This window comes from Branchiostoma floridae, chromosome 17 (assembly GCF_000003815.2).
Source record: "Branchiostoma floridae strain S238N-H82 chromosome 17, Bfl_VNyyK, whole genome shotgun sequence".
Classification (NCBI taxonomy): Eukaryota; Metazoa; Chordata; class Leptocardii; order Amphioxiformes; family Branchiostomatidae; genus Branchiostoma; species Branchiostoma floridae.
Window position 1 is genome coordinate 16,258,437 of NC_049995.1, and position 21,881 is coordinate 16,280,317.

Here is a 21,881-nt window from a genome sequence, read left to right on the forward strand (position 1 = left end):
AAACCATATCCAGGTTGCTTGAGTAACTATTTTTGGCGTAACTTGTTTACTGTTATTAGTTTCACACTCTATTTACAATACAATTGAACAAAGTTTTAAGAACCCAGTTGGCAAATAGAGAACCTAATAAAATCAAACCGTTTTGTTTATTCCATAGGCTGGCTGTCTGACCAAAAGCTGTCAGGGGAGCACAAAGACCTGCACTACGGTATGTAACATCACTGTTTCTGACTTCTAAAGACTGTTCTATCTGCATTCCCTGTTTATATCTAGACTGGCTAAGGGACAGCGAGCTCTCTGAAGAACGCTCCAGTCTGCACTACGGTACTGTAAATCCATTTATAGATTTTTATAGATATTTTTATTTATCCACAGGGTTGGACAAGTTTTCTAAAATTGACTTGTCCTATCGGGCAAGTACTTAAAAAATTTACTTGCCCGAACCAACTTTTCACTTGCCTGAAATCTAAATGACATTTTTCTATGTACAGTCATGGCCTTCAATGGAATTTTTGTTATTGGCTCTATTTTCTGTGTTAATCAATGCTTGATGTCATGACTTTGAAAAGTAGCAAGTACATCAAAGTCTCACTCAATGATGAAAAGCTAACTTGTCCGATCGGGCAAGTGGGGAAGGACATGCACTTGCCTGATTGGCATTTTCACTTGCCCGGGACTATAGGGCTAGTGGACTTGTTTATCCCTGATCCATGTGTGTCAGTGTGTGTGATATTTTCTGTGGTTTTGGTTACGGAAAAGGTCAAAGTAGCAGAAAGATATTTCCGTCATGTGGTAGTAATGGGAGAGGGCAGTGTCTCTGGTGACAGTGCTGTGTGCAGATGTGCATGCACAAGTTTTGATAAGGGGGCCCACATAATGATAAACAAAAAGTAAATATGGTATACATGAAAAAGATTTATCTTGTGTCGAGAGGGTTACAATGCCAGTGGGATGTAGATACTCCACTTAACAGATTTTTTTATAGCGAAAAGGACCATTGGTTGGACTTTTGATTTAGAAGTTTTCACAGAACATGGACCTGATCCGTACCTGTGCCTGAATTTTCTGTACCAGTACACGCCCCAGTACCATGTGCTAATTGTGGAGGAAGAAAGTTCATTCATTAATGCAGCTCTTTCTGTAGGCATCGAAGAGTGCCTGGAGTTTCCCTTCACAGCGAAGGTCTGGCTTCCTGACGACACCACGGTGAAGGCCAAGGTCACGGGGTTCATCGAAGGTGAAGATGGGAGCAAGAGGCCGGGGACTGGGATCGGCTTCAAAGGTACAATACTGACATGCAGGTGTAAGAATCGAACAGGGGGTCTGACCCCAGTTCTGACTGTTAAGAAAAGAAAGGCTTTGGCTTTGAGTTTGAATGGACTTCCCTATAGCTGTCGATTTTACCTACTACTTGCCAAGAATGTTGTTTTTGTGAGTGTTTGTATGTTTGTGTGCGACAGCGTGAGAAAGCCTTGATGTATTTTTGTGATATTTGGAATATGAGTAGGTCGTAGTTCTATGAGAAAATTATTAGATTCTGGACATCCTAGCAGCTTGTTAAGGTGTTCTGCAAATGAACTTGATATGTTCTAGACATGCCTCTTGCACAAGAGAATAATAAGTAGTATATGTTTGGGTCCCCTATCCGCTTTTTCTGAACTGAATTCAAAAGAGAAGAACTCAAGAAGGGGTTGACAGATCATGACTTTTGGTATGTTTCTTGTGTATTTTCCAGTGACCTATCTGGACCAGGAGCTGTTGGTTCCCACAGATGCCTTCGTGGATGAGCTGGCTGATCCTGACCAGCTGGACGATGACTGGATGCACAGCGGGGAGGCAGTACCAGCTAAGGTGGGTAGATCACCTGAAGTCTTGGGATCAGGGTTAAGAAAGGATTGAGATTAAGATTAGGGTGATGGATATGGTCAGCAACTAGCTGGACAATGGCTGGATGCACAGTGGACAGGCCGTACGAGCCAAGGTGGGTTTAAGAATTAAGATTTGGGATATGGCAAGCTTAAGGAGTAACTTTCTTTTGCTTGATGTTTTGTTCTACTTACAGTTTCTTTAAAACATGATGACAAGAACCCTATGTATGGTCTTGACTCATGAATAACAGACATATAGAGAGTATTATAGGGCAAAAAGAACTGGATCATTTTACTCTGTTGTCTACTTGTGTCCCATGGGCCTCCATAGAATAATGCAATCTGTCAAGAATTCAAATGTCTTATGGGGACTTTGAAAAGGACAATAACAATTTTTTTTGTTAGAGGACACAAAACTTTTGTCAAATTTTTGCATTGAAATGTCTTGAGTGTTTCAATCATATGGCGATCCAACATGTGGGATGGCTAAAACCTTGGTCATAAAAACTGAGGAGATAAAATACAGTCAAACCTGTATTAGGGGCCACCTCTACAGAGGGGCCACCTGTCCATAGTGGCCACTTTTTGTCGGTCCCTTGGGTATTTTATCTACAAGTTGCCACCTCTATACAGAGGCCACCTGTCTATAGTGGCCACATTTGTCCGGTCCCTTGAGTAGCCACTATAGACAGGTTTGACTGTAGTAGTCTATGTGTCTCGTTTCTGATTTCACAGAGATAACTAAATATGATTCCCCTCCCCAGGTGTTTGCAGTTCTGCGAGAGTTTTACGATGGCGCCATCTTCACCAACATCCGGAGCTTTGGAGACATCTGGTGTGACCTGCGCTACGATGTGGGGGACGAAGGGTTCAAGAAAGAGAAGAGAAAGGTAAGTTTGATGTGTGAGTGATATACTGAAGTTGTTTTGACAAGATTGTGTGGCCCAAGGGCTTCAGAAATGGATATGTTCTTAATGTAACTTTGCTGGGACCTAATAGATACATTGAAGTAACGCTGGTTCACCTTTATCCACTGATTAACCTATATCCGTAGTATTTAAATTGAGGGTAGTTACTGGGGATATCAAGTCAATGGACGGTATTTTCAACCTGCAATGTTTTTAAATCACCGACTTGATATCCCTTGATAACCTGTTCTTAAATACAACTGTTAAAAAAGGATAAAAAGGATATAGGTTACCCCACGGATAAAGGTGAACTAGTGTTACAGTGAATCTTGTTTCTACAAATTCATGACACTGAAAATATGCTACTGATGTATTCGTACTGTATTACAGGGTTTTGTGTACTATCAACCATAAACTGTTAACACCACAAAAACCTCCTTTCTTGTTCTACCAAGAAATAAAGTCCCCATGAGAATAATTGAGTTTACTGTGAGCAAAGGGCTAAACTTTTAGACACTTAGAGACACTGTAATTTTAACCTTTGTTATATTGGTTGGATTGGAAGGTGACAGCAGCCATGAAGAAGGACTACATCAGCAACCCGCCCAAGATCAAGAAGATCAAATCCTTCCCGAAGGTGGACACAAGTGAGCGGCTGTGGAACGTGCACTCTTCAGCCTACCCTCTCATGCAGGTAAAAACGCTAAAAACACCTCCGAAAATAATTTCATCAGGTTGGTAGAATATATGAGATATATAGGAGAATTCTTGAACACAACCAAAATTAAACTTACTTGCTTACGTTTCGGTGTCTATCAGACACCTTCCTCAGAGCTTCTGACTGGAGTTCTGCTTCTCGTCGCTAGACACCGAAACGTAAGTTTAATTTTGGTTGTGTACAAGAATTCTCCTATATTATACTAAAAACACCTTTTTCCACCGGGTAATCTATATCCATTGTACTTGAAATTAGGGTATTTAGAGATATCTACATCTACATAGCTACAACCCCCAGATAATCCCATCAGGGGCAAAGTAGGGTAGAGTTGAGGTACCTGGCTAAGGCAGGCAAGGCTCAAGCCTGGCACAGAATGACCCGCAATATTAGGTAGACAGAGTTTTTTTCAAATTATTGCAGTTTGAAACCACTGTCTGTTGACTTGGTAGCCATCAATCAGCGTTCCCGCCAGGTTCTTGAAAGTATGCGTCCAAATATTGGGGAGGGGGGTAGTGAGCGCCGGAGGCGCGAGACGAGCGCCGCAGGCGCTCGCTTTCTAGGGGGGTCCGGGGGCATGCTCCCCCGGGAAAATTTGGATTTTCAAACCCTCTAAAACACAATTTCCTGCAATTTGAGAGGAAAATCATGCGCTTGAGATTGGATGTCGGTTGCCTCTTTTACTCCCGTTATTCAGTAATCGACGACCGCCCTCTCGAACCCCAAAAATACGTTATATGAAAAAAAAAAACTATAAGCACAGGGAATCAGCCTTCCGTGATCTGGCCAGGGTATAATTTGTCCAGACATAAAAAATTTTTGATGCTTCGCAACAGGGCTCTAGCCAGTTCGTCAGCCCATGGAAAAATTTTGCCAATTTTTTCCGTCATTGAATAAAAAAAAGGTCTAACGTTACCGAGTCGTGCGATCGATGTTGCGCCCTCCCGCATCAAATAGTTTTCCGAGACGATAAAATAACGACGCCATCACGCACATTTTGTATTTTTTTTCTATTTTTCCCGATGATTTTACTCAAAATTTTCGTATCGGTGGGGTTTTACAAGGCCGTGCCGTCATTTTCCACGACCGTGCGACCTCAGGTAACCCCGTTTTCGGCGTGAAATCTTTGGCTGGATTTCTTTTTAAATAGACCAAGAACGTTATACATTACTCGAAGGAGGACGATATGCTGCCTTTTTGGTAGTGATCAGTGCCGGTGTAGCCTTGAAGCAGTAGCCAGAAAGACGCACGTCCCAACGTGCTGGGCGTTGCGATCGACGATCCGTCTGGGGAGGGGGGCGTGCCGCGCCATGTGCCACGGAGGCCAGTGCCAGTGCACAGCCGACTCGATCGACGCTTGACAACAATATTGCGGCCCCTTTTCTGCCACAAATTTTGTCTTTTTGAAACATCAGAAATTTTGCAAATAACAAATAAAGTGTACAGTTTTGGATTCTTCACTTATTTACCGCGCACCGCTTTTTTAACTTGGATAAATGGGGACACTTTAATAGTAAATTGTTAGCAGCTAGGGAAGAAACTTGCCAGGCGACACGGTCGGCTACCAATATCACAAAACAACGTCACGTGCGCATAATACTCCGTAACTTTTGTTTTTTTTCCCGGTGACCAATGACAGAGTACAACATTACATTTATCAAACGCTGATTGGTTATTAAGATGATTGGATTTGGACCTGGTGGCCAATCTAGACTGCTTGGCGCCGGTGGCCTGTTGCCAAAGATACCGACTGCCAATCAATTGCCCACAGCGTGAGAACTTTTGTTGAGATGTGCAACACTCGCACAGAACAGTTTGTTTGCTCAATACTAGTATTACCCACACATCTTTAACAAATACGTGAAAATGAGGATAAGTAAGTATCATGTTAAAATCAGAATATAAAATCTATATAAGATTTCTTCCAGACGAGTGTTAGAGAATGCTGACTGTCAGATGTATGTCACGGACTACAAAAAATTACATTGCGCAACGGACAGCTCAGACTGGCGCGTGGCTGGGTGTGTCGTACATGGGTCCGCTAGTTGTAAAACGTGCCGCGCTTCGCCCCATGCCCAGACTATTGGGATGACCGGAAAGTGAACAATTTGAAGTGTAAATTGTAAAGGTAGGATTCCTTCTTATAAACACAGATTTTTGAAAGATTCCAGATACATTTTGTACACTGGTGGTACAGGTCAGCCTTTCTTTCAGATTTTTTTATGGACGCATTCAGCCGAGCCGAATGCGTCTTTCCAGAAAAACATGCGTCCAAAGACGCAAAGACGTATGCCTGGCGGGAACGCTGCCATCAATACACTGTTTTTGATACAAAGGATATAGGTAACCTTGCCGACAAAAGTGCACCAGCATTGCTGTAGTCAAACTTGTGCAAATCAATTCAGGTGCATCATCACCATGTTTAGAAGACTTGATAGTGTATTGTAACACAAAATAACAGGTAAGTTATCCTGGACCTGTTCAAGACTCTCTTTTCTTTGTACAGAGAAATCGTCTGCAAACTTCAATGTGTAAATTGTATAAAAGATACAACTGTGTTGAATTTGTTCTTCCTTTGTTGCTCCAGATGTCCCTGGCCTTCCACACGTACCTGGCATCGCTCGGCCAGTTCCCGTTTGAGGTCAAGTTGAAGTATGGAGGTGGGATCGTCACAACAACTGGGATGGTGCCTTACAAGGCTAACAAGTACTTCCAGGTGGGTTCCTTGTCATGCTTAGAACTAAAAGAGTATGAAAAATTCTTTGATATACATGTAGAGTGAATGGTTGGTAAATCTTGTGGCCTTTGATGAGGCCGTGTGGGCAGAAGGTCATTATCTACTGTATCCAGGGCACAGTCACTCCCTCTCCTTCCACTGCTTTATACTTCACCAAATGAAGTCAGGTACCTGCTTTTACAACTGACTGGAGTGAAAGTCATTTTAAGCTCCTTTCCCAAGGACACAACATTGGTGGCATGTCAGGGGTTTCAAACCCAGGACCTCTGGGCCAAACAGCCAACACGACACCCCAAAATGCTGTACTGTTAAAATATAATGCTAATGAAAAAAGCATACTGTTATTGTAAGCTATAACATTTAGCAAAATATACTTTTAATGGAAAAACTGCATCCATGGAAAAATGCACAGTCTAGTACCCTTGGATAATAATTAAGCTTGCCTGATGCCGCAGTGATGGTACTTTTGATTGTACAGGGCATTCGGCCATGTCTTAATACCTGGTGTTAATATTTCTTTCCATTTCTTAGGAGTCTCGCGGAGTATATGTTACCATCGACCTCCCAAGCGCATCAGGGGAGCCCCCTAGCAAGAAGTCGAAGAACTGCATCACGAAGCACGTTGCCATGAGTGTCCACGGCGTGGAGGCCTGCGATTCGACCCCTGACCCCGTGAAGAGGTACCTTGAGGATATAGACACACTGATGGGGTATCAGGGCCTGTGCGTGGACAAGTGGCGCTTCGAGCAGTGCAGGCTGCTTCCCAAGGACATGTACTCTGGGGGGTGGAGATACTAGCGCTGCTGACTTAACCTTTATTCGTGGGGTAGCCTATATCCATGGTTTTTAGAATGGAATTTTATAGGGATACCCAAGAACATGTACTCTGGAGGGTGGAGATACTATTGTAGCTCAGACTTAACCTTTATCTGTGGGGTAGCCTATATCCATTGTTTTTTTTAAACGGAATTATGTTAGCCCAAGTGGCGCTTCGAGCACCTGCTACCAAAGAACATGTGCTCTAGGGGGTGGAGATACAGATGTAACCTTTATCTGTGGGGTAACCTTTATCCATTGTTTTTAAAGACAGTCTTTAGGGATATCAGGTTGACAGACGGTTTCAAATTCAAATCATTTTTACTAGTACATCATAGTTAGAAGGAACCGTCATCTTGATAATGTATCTTCTACCATAGCCAATACTGATATCTAAACAAAAAAACAACAAAATGCAAACCTTTTTTTACACCAAGGTTTCTTTTTTAGAAGTATTTCACCATGTACAAAGAATAAATCCTATAATATTTCTTGATATCATTTTGTATTGTACAGATCATTTCTGGCTCTCCTCACTTTTATCATCCTTAAGAGAACTACATGTGATATTTAAACATTGTGACAAAATTGTACAGTTGAAATGATCTACATGGTCTTAATTCTTCTCTTGAAACAGTAAGGAATTTTTAGCAGGCCTGAAATGAAGGAACATAATATGTACTGACTTAGTTTAGGTCTAACATCTAGAAATATGGTAGTGACAGTCAAATACAGCAGAGGTATAAAATAACCAGGAGTTTAGTGCATCATCAACTAGTATCATGGCAAATTAGTACCAATACCTATACTTATCACAACCACAAGCCATTTTTACACTAAGTTTTCATTTTTTGGAAGAAATCCTTGTAGTTGATTCCACCTTGTACAAATAAATCCTATTTCTTACTACCAATTCTGTATTGCATAGATCATTTTTATCTCACCACACTTTTATACTTTAAAGAAATAGAGTATCTACTGGAATATACTTGCGGTGCTCACTTCGCCATTAACTTAAAACCACTGTGGGAATGCTTGCTCTGTCTTCTGCTCAGCTTGTTTCAACCTAAAACTCAAAACCACCTAAAACACTCCATTTTATCCCTTCCACGAAAATGGAATCCTTGCAAACTCAAATCCTTTTACAGTACATAAACATTGTAACAACTACAATGTACAGTTACCAAGACTCTACACCATCATAAATGCTTGTTCAACACAACAAGATGCGGTATTGATATGTCCCAGCAAAATCTCAACCAATATTGATATGTTCAAGCTAAGTCTCAACCATACCTAACTCTACATTGCACATAACATACATATTCAACTAAACATTTCACATAAGTTGGACCCCAAAAATAACGACACCTGTTTGGAAACGTCGCGTATACACTTCTCTATTGTGTGCCCTCCACAAGATTTTACTTCAGCAAACTCATTTCTTTCTACTCCAAAAAAAGTACATTGAAACTTGGCTGTAAACAGAACTGATTTTACAATATCCTCCCCCTACAAAGTTTCTGGGTCTACACTTCCTACACGAGTCCACACCGTATCTGGTCCTTTGTCAACAACACTCATCTCTGCAAAATCTATGTAACCGTCTTGGTCCAGATCATGTTCGGTCAGCAACTTGTCTACCAAACCCTCCGCCTGAAGTACAAGAAGAAACCAATGAAACTGGGCTGGAAGCAAAATTGATTTTACAATATCCTCCCCCTACAAAGTTTCTGGGTCTACACTTCCTACACGAGTCCACACCGTATCTGGTCCTTTGTCAACGACACTCATCTCTGCAAAATCTATGTAGCCATCTTGGTCCAGGTCATGTTCGGTCAGCAACTTGTCTACCAAACCCTCCGCCTGAAGTACAAGAGGAAACCAATAAAGTAAATAAATTAGATCATTTGAAACTTAAATTGTAAGATGATTTGCTTCTAAGATGAGAAAAAGTTGAAATGTATCTAGTAACATTTTACTTGTAAAAGGGAAATGTTTGCCTTGGCTTTATGCTGGCATTTCTTTCACCTCTTTGCTGTGACCAAAAATGGCAGCAAATATTTCCCATTTATTGGAAGACATAATCTCCAAGCAGATCCTACAGTGTTGGTAAGATAATAATAATTCAAAAGCTGGCTGAAGGAGTGTAGCAGGCCTAGGAGTGTGCATTTCCCACGTTCGGTGGACACACACCTTTGGCACACTCCTAGGCCAGCTCATGATACTACTGTAAATGCATTTAAGTTCGCGGGGATTTAATTTCGCGGTAGCGGGAAAAGGGACTTTTCGCGGTGGATTTAATTTCGCGGTTACACCATAGACTGCAGCCTAATACCACAATAGAAAAAATTTCGCGGTGGATTTAAGTTCGCGGTGAAGTGGTCACCGCGAAAACCGCGAATATTAATCCACCGCGAACATTTCTGCATTTACATCTTACTGTAAATAAAGAAACTTTCGCGGTGGTTTAATGTTCGCGGTGGCTGCTGCACAAACATTTTCCATGGCAGTAAGAGACAACAGTGCATGGTGCTACCGTGAACTTACAACCACCGTGAAAAGTCCTTTTTCCTGCTGGCGCGTAATTGATTCCCAGCGAACTTAAATGCACTTACAGTATCCCATCGTAGGATCTGCTTGGAGATTAAGTAACACGCTGCATAAGCAAGTTTGCCTACATGTATAGAAATGAACAGGTGACCCCTGACCTCTTTAAGAACCATGGTCCCTCCCGTTTGCCCTGATTCGCTGACCGGTACCGTGTCCGCAAAGTCGGTCAGCAGAGCCAGCCACTCCAGACCGTCCAGCTTGTTGTTCCTGTCGAAATCGTGCAGTTGGAACAGGTAGAACATGGCTGCAAGGGGGGAGAAAAGGTGAAAAATCACTAGAAAGGTAACATTCAATATATTTGGTGACCAACCCCTAGCTCTGTCCTGCCACTTGCTACATGAAGTAATCGAATGCCACAGGGTGTCTACCACTAAAGTTTGTTGTTCCTGTCGAAATCTCGCAGTTGGAACAGGTAGAACATGGCTGCAGGGGTGGAAAAGGAGGGAAGAATGGTAGATAATCACTGGTGAGGAAACATTTGCAAGCATACACACAATTTATGCCTTCACGTGGTCTAACATAACCAAGCTCCATGACATAAACTACTTCTCTGTTAGTCTTACTCATTTCGTATAGTACCCAACACACACACACGCATGCACACACACACATGCACACACATACACACTCAACTTATACACACAAACATACACACACATATACATACATACATGCAGACACACATGTACACACACACAGAGTAACACACATACACATGCACATACACACATGTACACACACATGTACACACATGCACAGACACACACACACAGAGTAACACACACACATGCACATACACACATGTACACACACACACACATGCACAGACACACAACACTTTGAAAGCATGTATGGGCACATTTTAGAGGAATGAATGGCAACACCACATACCTTGCCCGTCATCGATGTCATCTATGCCTTCAGGAAGTTTGATGATTCTACTCAGATGTTCCTTAATGTGTCTGCACATCAAGGAGGAATTTTTGTATTAAATGAAACTCTGAAACCAATAGCAAATTCATACACACAGGCACAAACATGGTCACGTGATTAAGGGGATTTAAAGTTTAACTAGAGTCTTTGAACAGGTCTTAACAGTGGACAATAAACAAAGAATTTAAATATAAAGTAGGTCTTGAAATGTTCGCAAACGTTTTATTCTCGAGGCTGTCTCCTGACACTACTGCAAATATTTTCAACCTTGAAGTCAAAGTACCATTAAAAAAAGAGAAATTAAGTCCCTGCAAAAATAATACGTTAACCTACGGTACCTGATGCCCTCTTCATCCATGTCTAGCCTGTCGAACAGGTGTTTCAGCTGGTGTCTGGGGAGAGACAAAAGAAGAGGACGAGTCAGAAATAGCATTGTATAAGCCCTCTCACAGAGATCTGAATGCATGTGCGGTGACAAGAATTCTAGGTAATATGTCGTCTTGCCCATTGTTTCAGTTTGCATAACAATATCCTGACGGGTTTTGTTTTCTTTTATGGGGACTTTACCCTTGACATGTTACCTATAGCTTAAGAATTCCTGTCGCCGCACAAGCCTTCTGATCTGTGACTGTGAGAGGGCTTATTGTATTGTATTGCAAAATAGATCCCCAATTTCTTCCGCAGTGAAAACCAATGATGAATGTATACAAAAATAGTAAAGGTAAAGGTAGTACCATATAGCCTTTTTAAGGGATAGCGGCAGTGGGTTGTTATCCACTGTGTCTTAAAAATAAGGGCACGATATTGAAATGCAGAGCCCATCCCTCTCCTTCTACTGCCAACCTTCCCAACCAAAGCCAGGTGACATTTTTTACACCTGGATGGAGTGAGGAAGGTCCTGTAAAGTGCCTTTTCCAACGGCATAAGATTGGTAGCACGACAGGGGATTCAAGCCCAGGATCTTTGAGTTCTGGGCCAAACAGTCTACATGACAACCCCCCCCCCCCGCCCCAAATCGCTGTATTGTTACAAAGAAAAACATACTGTTAATGTTATTATAAGTTAAAAACACTTGTCAAACGTACTTTCAGCACAGTTTTTTGCCTGGGGCACCTGTAAATTAGGTCAAGTAATTAAGTGTGATTTTACTGGTAAAACAACAGAGATAAAATCAAAACTTATTCTTCAATTGTTAGCTCTCCTTGACTGATCTGCCCACTGTCTTGACTTCTAAGTCTTCTAAGAAAGCCTATGGAAACACAACGTTCAAGTCTTAGCGTAAACATAGCAACTATCCGTCTACGTAGCGGCTTACGTTTCTTCGTCTGCGTGAGTTTCGTGAAATTCCGCCGAGTCGTCTGTGGCTGCTGCATGTTGCTCGTGACATCTTACCCCTATAAATAACGCGAATGTTGCGGTGAATATTAAAACATACAGTCTTTTCAAGGCCAACATTGTGCAAGACTCCAGACAACTCGTGTTGTCTGTGTGTGTTCGCTCTCACCAAACCCGGAAGTGAAGTGTCGAGCCAAACTTCAAAACTTACCACTGAGTACAGCCAACCAACAACAAAAACCACCTGCTTGTATTGTCACACAAATCATTATCAATTAAGAGTTTTGCCACTTTGTAAATGTCATTTGTATTTAATCATACACAAATTCATTGAATGCATTAGTGATTTCCGATTCTGGGTTCTAATTTGTTAATATGCGTACATTGTCATGCTATCTGAAAGTTTGCCCGCAATGCCATCTTGATTCAACTTTATTGATGACATCAACGCGCGCGTCAATTTTCGTTTAAAAAAAGATTCGATCATACTTTAATTCGTAGACACTGCATAATGAACAAAGCCATGTCGTGAATTGAAAACAATATTGGAAAATGGATAGTAATGCCGTGAAATGCAATAATCAAAGTCAAAGCAGATAACATAAACCATCATCATCCGGGCCTGCTGGTTGCACGGATGGACATTACAACATTATAAAAGAACAAAGATGCAGAATATGGTGTTCGTTCAGAATATATAACACAAATATGATATAAGACTCATACTCTTTGTGATAAGTTATTTGTTTAACATTCCTCGCCACTTAGATTTCATAATAAAGACATCCTTTTTTTGCCAAACCTTTTTTTATAAGTTTTGCGGTTGCAAACGATGTCATCCATGCAATCAAATCAACATGGCTAATGTTTAACAGGTGCAGGTTAGTTAGGTAATGATTTGTTTACCGTTGACAAACATTGAGGGACGCACATGTCGTACTCGTGATTATTCCACACCCTATAACGGCAAAGTGCTGGTTCAATCTAGCTTCATTTGTGCAAGGAGCTGTTCGAATGAGGTTGTGACTAGTTTTCGAGGTCTTCAGCGTCCAAAAAAGGCTTCCAAACTAGGATCTGGTTGTTACAAGGAGGAGAAGAAGAGTGTTAAGGACTTACTGACTGTTTAAGGATTGCGTTACCCACCATTTGATCCCAACATGGCGACCAAAAGTGTAAGTTTCGTCCTAGTTCTGTGCGCTTGCGCACAGCTTTCTCTGACTTTGACCTTCAAGCAGGTCGCTGTCATGGACGTAAGGTCACCTGCGTTCCTGGGTCTCCTACCGAACGTGACGTCATCGGGAGTTACCAAGTACGATCTCCTGATTAGCACGTTCAGCGGTATTCCCTTCACTCAAGACTACGTCTGGGGGGTCCCCGATGTGGGCAGCCGGCTTGAGAAGCCCGGGAGTTGGACCCCCGAAGTCATCACCAACCAACTACACTGGCCGAATGAGATTGAACCCGTACCCGGTACGTAACGTCACTTACGTATATATACTTAGAATATGCATGTCATACGTATTAAATAAATAATGCTTAATACGTATACCAAGACCACTACAACGTTCGATATGTGCGTTTTGGGCCGGGTTATCACAAGGGGTTCTATCGTTATCGATATATTATCACATGGGCTTCTATCAAATAATTCGGACGCACTCTGAGTGCATAGTTGTCAGTGAACCCATTCCCGATGCGTTAAGTCATAAATGTCATACTTGGGCCATTACTTACAACATTCAGGTGTTCCGGACCAAGTTATCACTTCGAGCGCGACGCACGCTGTCGATGATCCAGATACTATTGTTACAATCTTTTAAATTTGTTTGAGGACAAACTTTATGTGGCTTGTTACAGAAAATTCTGCCCGTGTTCAGAAGTCTCTGTTAGAGTTAGAGGCCAGGGACTTTCCTTTTCCGGCATGATATTTTTTTTTCTGAATTTTCAGTTGACGTGTTTGGCAAGGGTGGTGTAGTCAGTGTTGCCGGTGGATTTTTCCTGCCCACGAAAACCGACGGTGGTTTATTCCTCATTGACGGATGGCCCGGAAAAGCAGGTGGGTTCATCTATGTCAATGACAATTCTTTTTGACAGAACACAATACAATCAATAGACGTACACTGATTTGTGTTGGGGGCTTGCAGGTACTGTTTTTGGCAAGTTTGTCTGTTTGTCTTTCTGTCGACTCTGTCTCTCTCTGTCCCTCTCTGTCTGTCTCTCTGACTCTCTCTCTCTCTCTGTGTGTCTCTCTCTGTCTCTCTCTCCCTCTCTCTGTGTGTAATATGGGCCTCCTGGCGACTTTCCTTAGCGCTGCAGCAGAGCGTCCGTTTTCCTTCTCCTATCTTTCGTCATCGGCATGCTATGGCCTTGTTGCTCTAGAGAGCTCAATACGTCTTGATAAAAACTATATTCTTTAAGATGACCCATACTGCAGATTTTTACACTGACCTGATTTTACGGCATAACACGTGAGTCTTTAGTGTCCTGGGACCGGTTTACGTACATAGGGTTTGCTCACAACTGATTAGCGAATCACAAAAGGGTAAAAGGTCGCTGGGAAAGAGAGATAAATCTTGGCCACAGTATAGTGCCACGTGCCGTGATGTAAGAACTTACGCAACGTTATGACAAAAGTCCAGCGGTCATCAAAATTTGCGACATGAAGTTCTTAAAATAAACGTGTTTATACATACAGGCCTCAGCCGTCAGGGTTGTGATCACTTTGGGGGGGGGGGCATTGTATATAAGCCTTCTAGGCTTCTTGCCTTCTTCTGTACGTGCTTTTGTTTGCCTCTCATATCATATCATATCCGTATCATATCATATCATTTTTCCGTTCAAATCAAATTGGCAGTTCTTATACAATTACACTGAATTGTGTGACTAACATTCCGACAATTAATAATGATACATTGCATTGCACTTAAAATTGAAAGTTCAAAATGTATAGACTAGTTTAAACCATTTTGTGAGACAATAACTTTGTTTGATATCCTGATTATGTAATTTCTTGTTTTGTAAGCAAACAAACAAACAAACTATGATTTATGAACAGGGTCGCCGGCGGACATCTCTAGCAATGACGTGAAGCAGGACTGGTTCTTCCACCGGGTGGAGTGGTTGGACATGGACGGGGATGGACGGAAAGACGCGCTCACCGCCAGGGCTTTCTTCAACCCTCTAGGTATTCTCGCCAAATTGCTATCTGAGCTAAAAGCTTTAAGGGTATCTCAATAAACTCAATTACTCAAGCAACTGGATATGATTTTGGAAACGGTCATACGTTTCCGGTACATGTAGAATCCACTACCTTTCGTCAGTGAATTTTAAGAGACCCCGTTGGAGAGCAGGTTTTATATCAAAACTTTGATATGCGAGTGAGATCTAGTTGGAGAACAGGTGCCTAGCGTTTGACTGATGCTTGAGTACATGTTAGTGCTATTTGGCGTATCTCATTAACTGGGTCTCTATTAAACCTTCATCGACGTATCCCTAGGTATTCTGTTAAAAACTTTACACCGTATCTTATGGTAGATATGTCTTATCAACTCAGGGCAAGGAGAAACACAACTTGGGCTAACGTCACATTTCAAAGTCGCTGCTCGACCGGGCTGTTTGTTAAAATGAAAATAGAAATGTATACGTAAAATTAAACAAATAAGGTCAATGACCTGGTTCAAACGGCTATCACCATGGTTACTGTGTAACGTCAACTTGTGGTGTTGGATTACATACCGTAGTGAGTGGCAGGACAGAGCTGGAATGGCTGGTCGCCATCAATATGAGTATGCTTGAGTAGGTAAAAATTACGGTAAACTTTATGTATTTTTTTGATTGTTAGATTTCTAGTGATTTGATATTTTTCTCATATAGGGGGTACCTCGAAAGGAGAACTTCTGTGGTTCCAACAACCTGAGTCCGACCCCGTCAACACGCAGTTCTGGTCGCTACATAAGATCATTACCGGCCCGGATACCTTCTTTCGCACGGCTAGCCTGCCTATTGGTGGAAAGTTGCGAACAGTCATCATCACGTGCGGATACTTCTCCAAGGAGCTGCGCATCACGTGGACAGAGGGTGAGCATCACGTGATTTTAGCATGAAAGTTCATCTGTGTTGGTAAATGACATTGTGGAAAAACTAAACTTTACTTAACCAACACCAAGTTTAATTGGGACTTACCCCAAATTTTCAGCCGACTCCGTCAGCCTTGTTCACGGAATGGACCCGTCTGCTGTAGCTTCCGGACGTGACGTCAGGGACACACGACTGCAGCAGAGGGTCGTAAATGCCAGATTTGTTCGCGTGATTTGTTCACGTGGACAGAGGGCGATCGTCACGTGAACAAATCGTGATCTATATCATTTTAAGACGATTCAATCTCTACAAAATTTTGCATACTATCCTGACGAACTAGTGACTTTGACATGCTCAAGTGTTTCTTTCAGTTAGATGTATTGGTATTGAATGGTTCTGCCACTTTATTCTAGTGACATTGAAGAAGAGCGGTGATTGTCACTTCAAAAGTCCGAAGGAATCTCCGAATTTTTTCCATGATGAAGACATTGAATCGAGTAATATTACACTGTAGCATCACATGAACAAAGTTCTGTAACTTGTAAACGTCCACCGGTTATCATGAATGCCAGCCGCTCTTTAATGTTCAAAGACCACATGAGGATAGTTTTTGTTAAACTTTTCTCCCAAAACAATCAGCGCCTTCCATAAAAATAATTATAAATGCTAGATTATGTTTGCTGTTCAAAAACTGTATCAAGATGGATAAACAAAACGTATTTCTGCAGACCCAAAAGGAAACTGGACGAACGCAAAAAGCATCAACTCTGCGGTGATAGATGATGGGCTACAGTACTTCTCTGTGGAGGTTAGTAAGGCGTTTGTTTGTTTGTTTGTTTTTATGCTTTTTGTTTGTTTTGTATAACGGGTAAACTACTTTTATGCTTAACACACCAGTTGTTTGAGTGCTAGTAAGACATAATTGTAAGGCCCGATTCACTCCAAAGAAGGACCCTTGGTGTTATTGACAAGTGTGAGGGGTTCTTTAACATACCCGAGGTGTGGCTATCCTCAAACACAGGACCTCTGGCGTACCGTCCCATCCAAGAAAGAAATTCCCTAACCGAGTTTTATAACAGTAAATTATAATTAGTTGATATGCTTATTTTATTTGTTCTGGTATAGGTTGCAGATTTGAATGCAGATGGCAAAGATGACTTGTTGGTGACCGTGAACAGGTAAAACATACTGAAGTAATCTACTTCCATGGTTATATTTTTCATGTTATTCAATAATTCATATAAACATTGCGCTGGTAAAAGATGTTTAATTTTACAGTTCAAATGATTATCAAGAAAAATGATAACAGTATCAGGTAATAACAATTTTCTTTTTAACTTGAAAGTCCATCTCTGTGTTGGGGGAAGCATTTCTTAAAGTAGCTGAACTGTAATCTCCAACACAAAAATTGGACTTACCCAAATTTTCGACTAAACAGTTCTATGTCAAATAATGAACAATCCACTGCTGCCGTGACGTCACATTATGCACATGACTCAGTGAGCAGTGGGTCATAAGTAGCAGGAAGTCTATGGCGCCCACCATCTTTTCTTTGTTTTGTTCGGTAGCCCTAACAACGGTACAGTGTACGTGTTCGAGGTTCCGGATGACCCGGTGACGCAGCCGTTCGAGCGGATATTACTGAAGAGCGGCTACAGCGTGCCCGGGTTCTTCCTGAACGGGAAAGGCGCTCCGGGATCTGCCTTTCCTTTCTATTCATCTACTAACGGGTAAGAAAATCATTACTATGAAGAACTGTTCTCCAACTGTTGAGAAAAACTGTTGATATTCCCCAAGAACCATTATCAACTGGAATAAACTATATTTCCCAAGAACCATTATCGACTGGAATAAACTGCCATATTCAACCACCCTTCAAGCTAATCCTGTTAAGTTCAAGGAAGAGGTGTTACAACACCTAAAGGAACGACCAATAAAACAATAGTACTGCGCCCTGGGCCGGGTGGATTGCCCCAACACTAAGGGGTGTTACCCAGAATTTATACAAGAACAATAAAAGGCTGGTGCACCCTAAAAGGCCCTGTCGGGCAGTTCACGGGCTTTTTTCTCTTTCGGACGTGACCCCTACGTGGCCCTGTGGGACTTAAAATGAACCCGGGGCCCGGTAACAACTAGAATCTGAAAAGCCTGGTGTCTCATTTGCACAAACGTATTTGTATTCTATTGTCCAGGCTTAGGTGGGACAACATAAATCTATGACTATTTATGCAAATTTATGCAAATTAGGTAAATATGCCCAAATATTCATGTTTGTGTTGATTAATCTTTATACTTACAGGAAAGGAAAACCGTATATTCTGGTCTCTGGCGACGATGACAGGCATGCTTACGTCATGACTCCGCTGAGCCAAGACCCAAAAGACTGGCGGTAAGACCTACGTCACATTTCCAAACCGGGGCCCGGCCGGGCAACTTTCGGGAACGAAAAGTATGATATAAAAGACACCAAATTACACAAAGAGAATACCCGTGGATTTGTGTACATTGTTGCGTATACATTTCTTCTTTTCGTTTCCACGAACAGCCTGACTGGGCCTGGTTTGGAATTGTGACGTTAGTCTAAGACGCTCTCGTCTTTCACAAATGTATACTTGTATTTTAGTATTTGTGGCACGGTATTGAAGCCAAATAACCTGAAATATAGTAAATGCCTACAATTTTTCATTCACATTTGGAGATACATGATTTTTTTTGGGGGGGGGGTGCCATTCTCTGACAAAAATGTATATTTTGGGCTTTACCTTAAAACAAAATTACCTGAAATTCGGTGTGAGATTGCATGTAACCAGTGCACAGAGCTCGAGTCTAATTATATAAATGATGTATTTTTCATTGTTGTTTGTAGGGGGGGGGGGGGGGGGGTACTATTTTCAGCCAAATCATGAACATGGTAGAACCCCACCATTTTTTTTTTCTCAGCTACAAGTAGGTTACGATGTATTTTCCATTTTTTTTGTGAGGGGGTACTATGTTGATAGCCTCTACCAGGCTCCCCAGGTCGCTGGAAAAATAGTACAAATTGCCCAAATAGACAGAAAACACACCAGAGGAGTTCGTTGGTCGAGGAGTATAGTTTGCGACGTAAGTTACTCCTCGGCCAACCAACTCCTCTGGTGTGTTTTCTGTCTATTTCACCAATTTCTACTATTTTTCAAGCGACCTGCGGAGCCTGGTAGAGGCTCTATTTCAGCCGGATCATAAACATCAGAGAACCCTCCGCCATTTTTAAAAAATATTTTTCTCAGGTACAAGCAGGAAACAGTGTACCATGGCGGCGGCACGGTGGGACAGATTGTGATGGCTGACGTCAACGCGGACGGGATCCAGGAGGTGTTCGTGCCAGCTTACAGCGATAACAAAGTCTTGGTGTACCAAGTCACGGACACAGAAGGGTAGTCATTATGACTGCTCATCAGAATCGACAGGCTAGCTAATAAATACCATAACAACTTTCAGGTGTATCAATTCGTTTCGTTTTCCCACCCTTGACAAGAAGGTTTACTTAATGTTTGTCTCTCTCTTTCTGCGTCTTTCTGTGTGTGTGTGAGAGAGAGTGTGTATGTGTGTGCAGTATTTGTGTGTTTTGTATGTGTGTGTGTACGGGTTTGTGTGTGTGTGTGTGTGTGTGTGTGCGTGCACGCGCGTATGTGTGTATCGACTGCATAACTCACGAAGCTGTGGGTGGATGCCTATGATATTTGGTGGGTGGGTAGGGTCTGAAAAAATTTGGGCCTCCTAGCGGTTTTATAAAGTACAGCAGTAGAACTTTTGATATCTCGTGTTCTGAACATGCTATGTTTGTAATTTCAACGTGGTAGATAGCTCTTGGTTTCGTATCGCAGTTGTCCTTTTTGTTGGAAACTTTGGAAGACGGCAGGGGTTGATGAATCGTCACTTTTGCACGTAGCCACCTTAGGCAATGCTTAACATGAAATGCACGACATGCAAATCAGGCATACCTAATTAACATAATCCTTGAGGAAAAGGTAACAGTTGCTGTCCCAAGATCTAGTTATCTACCAAATGATCGATAGACGGAATGTTAAATTAGGAACCTTTGTTTTCATTTACTTCACTGTTCACACTTTAGGAAGCGTTTGTCAAAGCAAAGACGTCTTTAGTCAGGTTGTCTGCTATAAAGATGCAAATTTTTTTTATCGAATGCCACTTAGTCTGACACGTTTTGTGTTTGTCTGATTCAGACTAATACTCGAGACAACAAATGTGGTAAATATCTTTGGTCCAAGAATGCCTCTGTTCTTTCTCGACACCGTGGTTGCCACGCAACAGCCTGAAGACTTAATCAATCCACACCTGTGACAAGCTGTGTGGTTTAATAGTCCGCAGCAAGACAATTTTATGGATGACATCAGCGTGCTCATTAATTGTTGTGCAATAAAGTTATATATTGTCACCTAATTTTAGAAGAAAAAAATTGTTTCCCTCCGGATAAAGTTAAAAAGAGAACATACCAAAATGGGAAAATATGTCGTACATCTCTAGCCTTGCTTTGATAGACGTGATGCCAGTGAGATACGTGTGGCTATGACCGTCGTTGTAGAAGTGAAACTAGTTAAGAAGTAAATTTGGCGCCAATGTGGTATCCTTGACTGTAGTTGCCAACTTGGTAAATGGCACTGATCTACCACACATCTTCAATGCAAGAATAAAATACGTGTTGGCTGTGATACCATTTTTTGTCGCTTGTATTCTTGTTACAACGTTTATGGTGTCGCTTTCTCTCATTAAATGTGGAGTCTGTTGAGGATGCCATGCATATAGTTTACTTACTGTGGCCTTAAAGTAAGTAGGACTAGAACGCTGCTGCGCCGCGACAGAGAACACAGCTACTCTCTGTGCCGTCCGGGCGCAGACAGACTCCACTACAGGTAACACTTTTGAAAAGCATCTGGTAAGGGGAATATGGTCATGCACATCCCTTTGTTGTAGCCTATTGATATCAATGGTAGGTTAACGTTCTATCATGGCGATGAAGTTGATGACAAAGGTTTCATTGTTGCTGCTTGTGCAGTTCCTAGTGTCACCACGCATAGACGCCGGTAGCTGGCAGAGCTGCCGCGAAGTGTCCGTGGCGAAGTGTGGCGTAGGCGACAGCCGTAGCGATGGCCGTGAGTACCGGTATGACATTGGAGCGTACCAGTACAAGTGGACTAGGTACCCCAATGCTGTAAGTGTGTACTACGGCCCATTTCAAACCCTTGCTTTGAGTCAGGTGTTCCAATCCTGTCAGGTATGCTCAAATGCAGCAACTCCGACCCAGGGGGGTCCCACCCAGAACCCCTCCCCACCCGCCAGAACCAACATCATGATCGTTGACAACGACGTCGGTAAGCTTGACATTGAAAAGGCAGAGCTTCTCTCTCAGATCCCCTGTGGTAGCGATTGTAGGCTGTGGTTTGTGGGTTGCAACCTAACGGACATAGAGGGAGGGGCGTTTGCTGAGTTGCCACAGGTGTCTACCCTGGTCATCTGGCGGAGCAATGTCCAGACTCTGAGGAACGGCACGTTTGCTGGGATGGACGGTCTCAACCGTCTTCTGCTGCTGGAGAACAACCTGACACATCTGGAGGTGAGTTTTTTTAGTTCTTTTTTGTTTATTGTGATACCGGAGTCCCTTACAATGCTAATCTTCCGGGGTTAAAAGAATTATCGGTTCTTGGTGGCCAGGAGACCAATGTGCAGATGTTGGAACATTGACGCACCAAATCCGTTGTGTGGGCGTCACTCCACCATCAGGGAAAGTCGTGTAAAAAGCCTTAGTTTCCTATAAGGGCACAACGTCGGGGCACGTTGGATATCGACCTCAGGACCTTTCGATTCCGAGCCATAAGCTCTAC

General features: G+C 42.3%; 3 protein-coding genes across 5 annotated transcripts in view; 2 read left to right on the forward strand and 1 right to left on the reverse strand.

Annotated features, from left to right (window-relative positions):
* LOC118404727 overlaps positions 1-7,220 on the forward strand; it is an 11,137-nt gene extending 3,917 nt beyond the window's left edge. The window contains exons 3-10 of one of the 2 annotated variants that reach the window (XM_035804000.1): positions 158-208; positions 1,145-1,282; positions 1,736-1,851; positions 2,633-2,758; positions 3,342-3,470; positions 6,079-6,207; positions 6,760-7,025; positions 7,145-7,176. In XM_035804000.1, coding sequence (XP_035659893.1) covers positions 158-208; positions 1,145-1,282; positions 1,736-1,851; positions 2,633-2,758; positions 3,342-3,470; positions 6,079-6,207; positions 6,760-7,025; position 7,145 — 956 coding nt within the window. In that variant the 3' untranslated portion in view covers positions 7,146-7,176. Of the gene's footprint in view, positions 1-157; positions 209-1,144; positions 1,283-1,735; positions 1,852-2,632; positions 2,759-3,341; positions 3,471-6,078; positions 6,208-6,759 lie in introns of both variants that reach the window. The other variant, XM_035803999.1, reaches the window with a different exon arrangement.
* Positions 7,221-7,493: 273 nt separating this feature from the next.
* On the reverse strand, positions 7,494-12,128 carry LOC118404728 (multiple coagulation factor deficiency protein 2 homolog). Of its 2 annotated transcripts, none has more exons than XM_035804002.1 (5): positions 11,906-12,128; positions 10,929-10,982; positions 10,549-10,619; positions 9,756-9,901; positions 7,494-8,700 (listed from the first exon to the last, which is right to left on the reverse strand). In XM_035804002.1, the coding sequence occupies exons 1-5, from the start codon at positions 12,043-12,045 to the stop codon at positions 8,557-8,559; spliced, it is 555 nt and encodes a 184-aa protein (XP_035659895.1). In that variant the 5' UTR covers positions 12,046-12,128; the 3' UTR covers positions 7,494-8,556. The 2 variants fall into 2 exon arrangements, with proteins under 2 accessions (XP_035659895.1, XP_035659894.1); XM_035804001.1 differs by lacking the exon at positions 7,494-8,700 and adding an exon at positions 8,710-8,910 and having other exon boundaries at positions 11,906-12,126.
* Positions 12,129-12,869: 741 nt separating this feature from the next.
* LOC118405081 lies at positions 12,870-19,529 on the forward strand. The gene is made up of 9 exons (XM_035804481.1): positions 12,870-13,395; positions 13,874-13,981; positions 14,981-15,109; positions 15,799-16,002; positions 16,731-16,810; positions 17,128-17,180; positions 17,571-17,732; positions 18,302-18,391; positions 19,269-19,529. The coding sequence occupies exons 1-9, from the start codon at positions 13,083-13,085 to the stop codon at positions 19,417-19,419; spliced, it is 1,290 nt and encodes a 429-aa protein (XP_035660374.1). The 5' UTR covers positions 12,870-13,082; the 3' UTR covers positions 19,420-19,529.
* Positions 19,530-21,881: the final 2,352 nt, after the last annotated feature.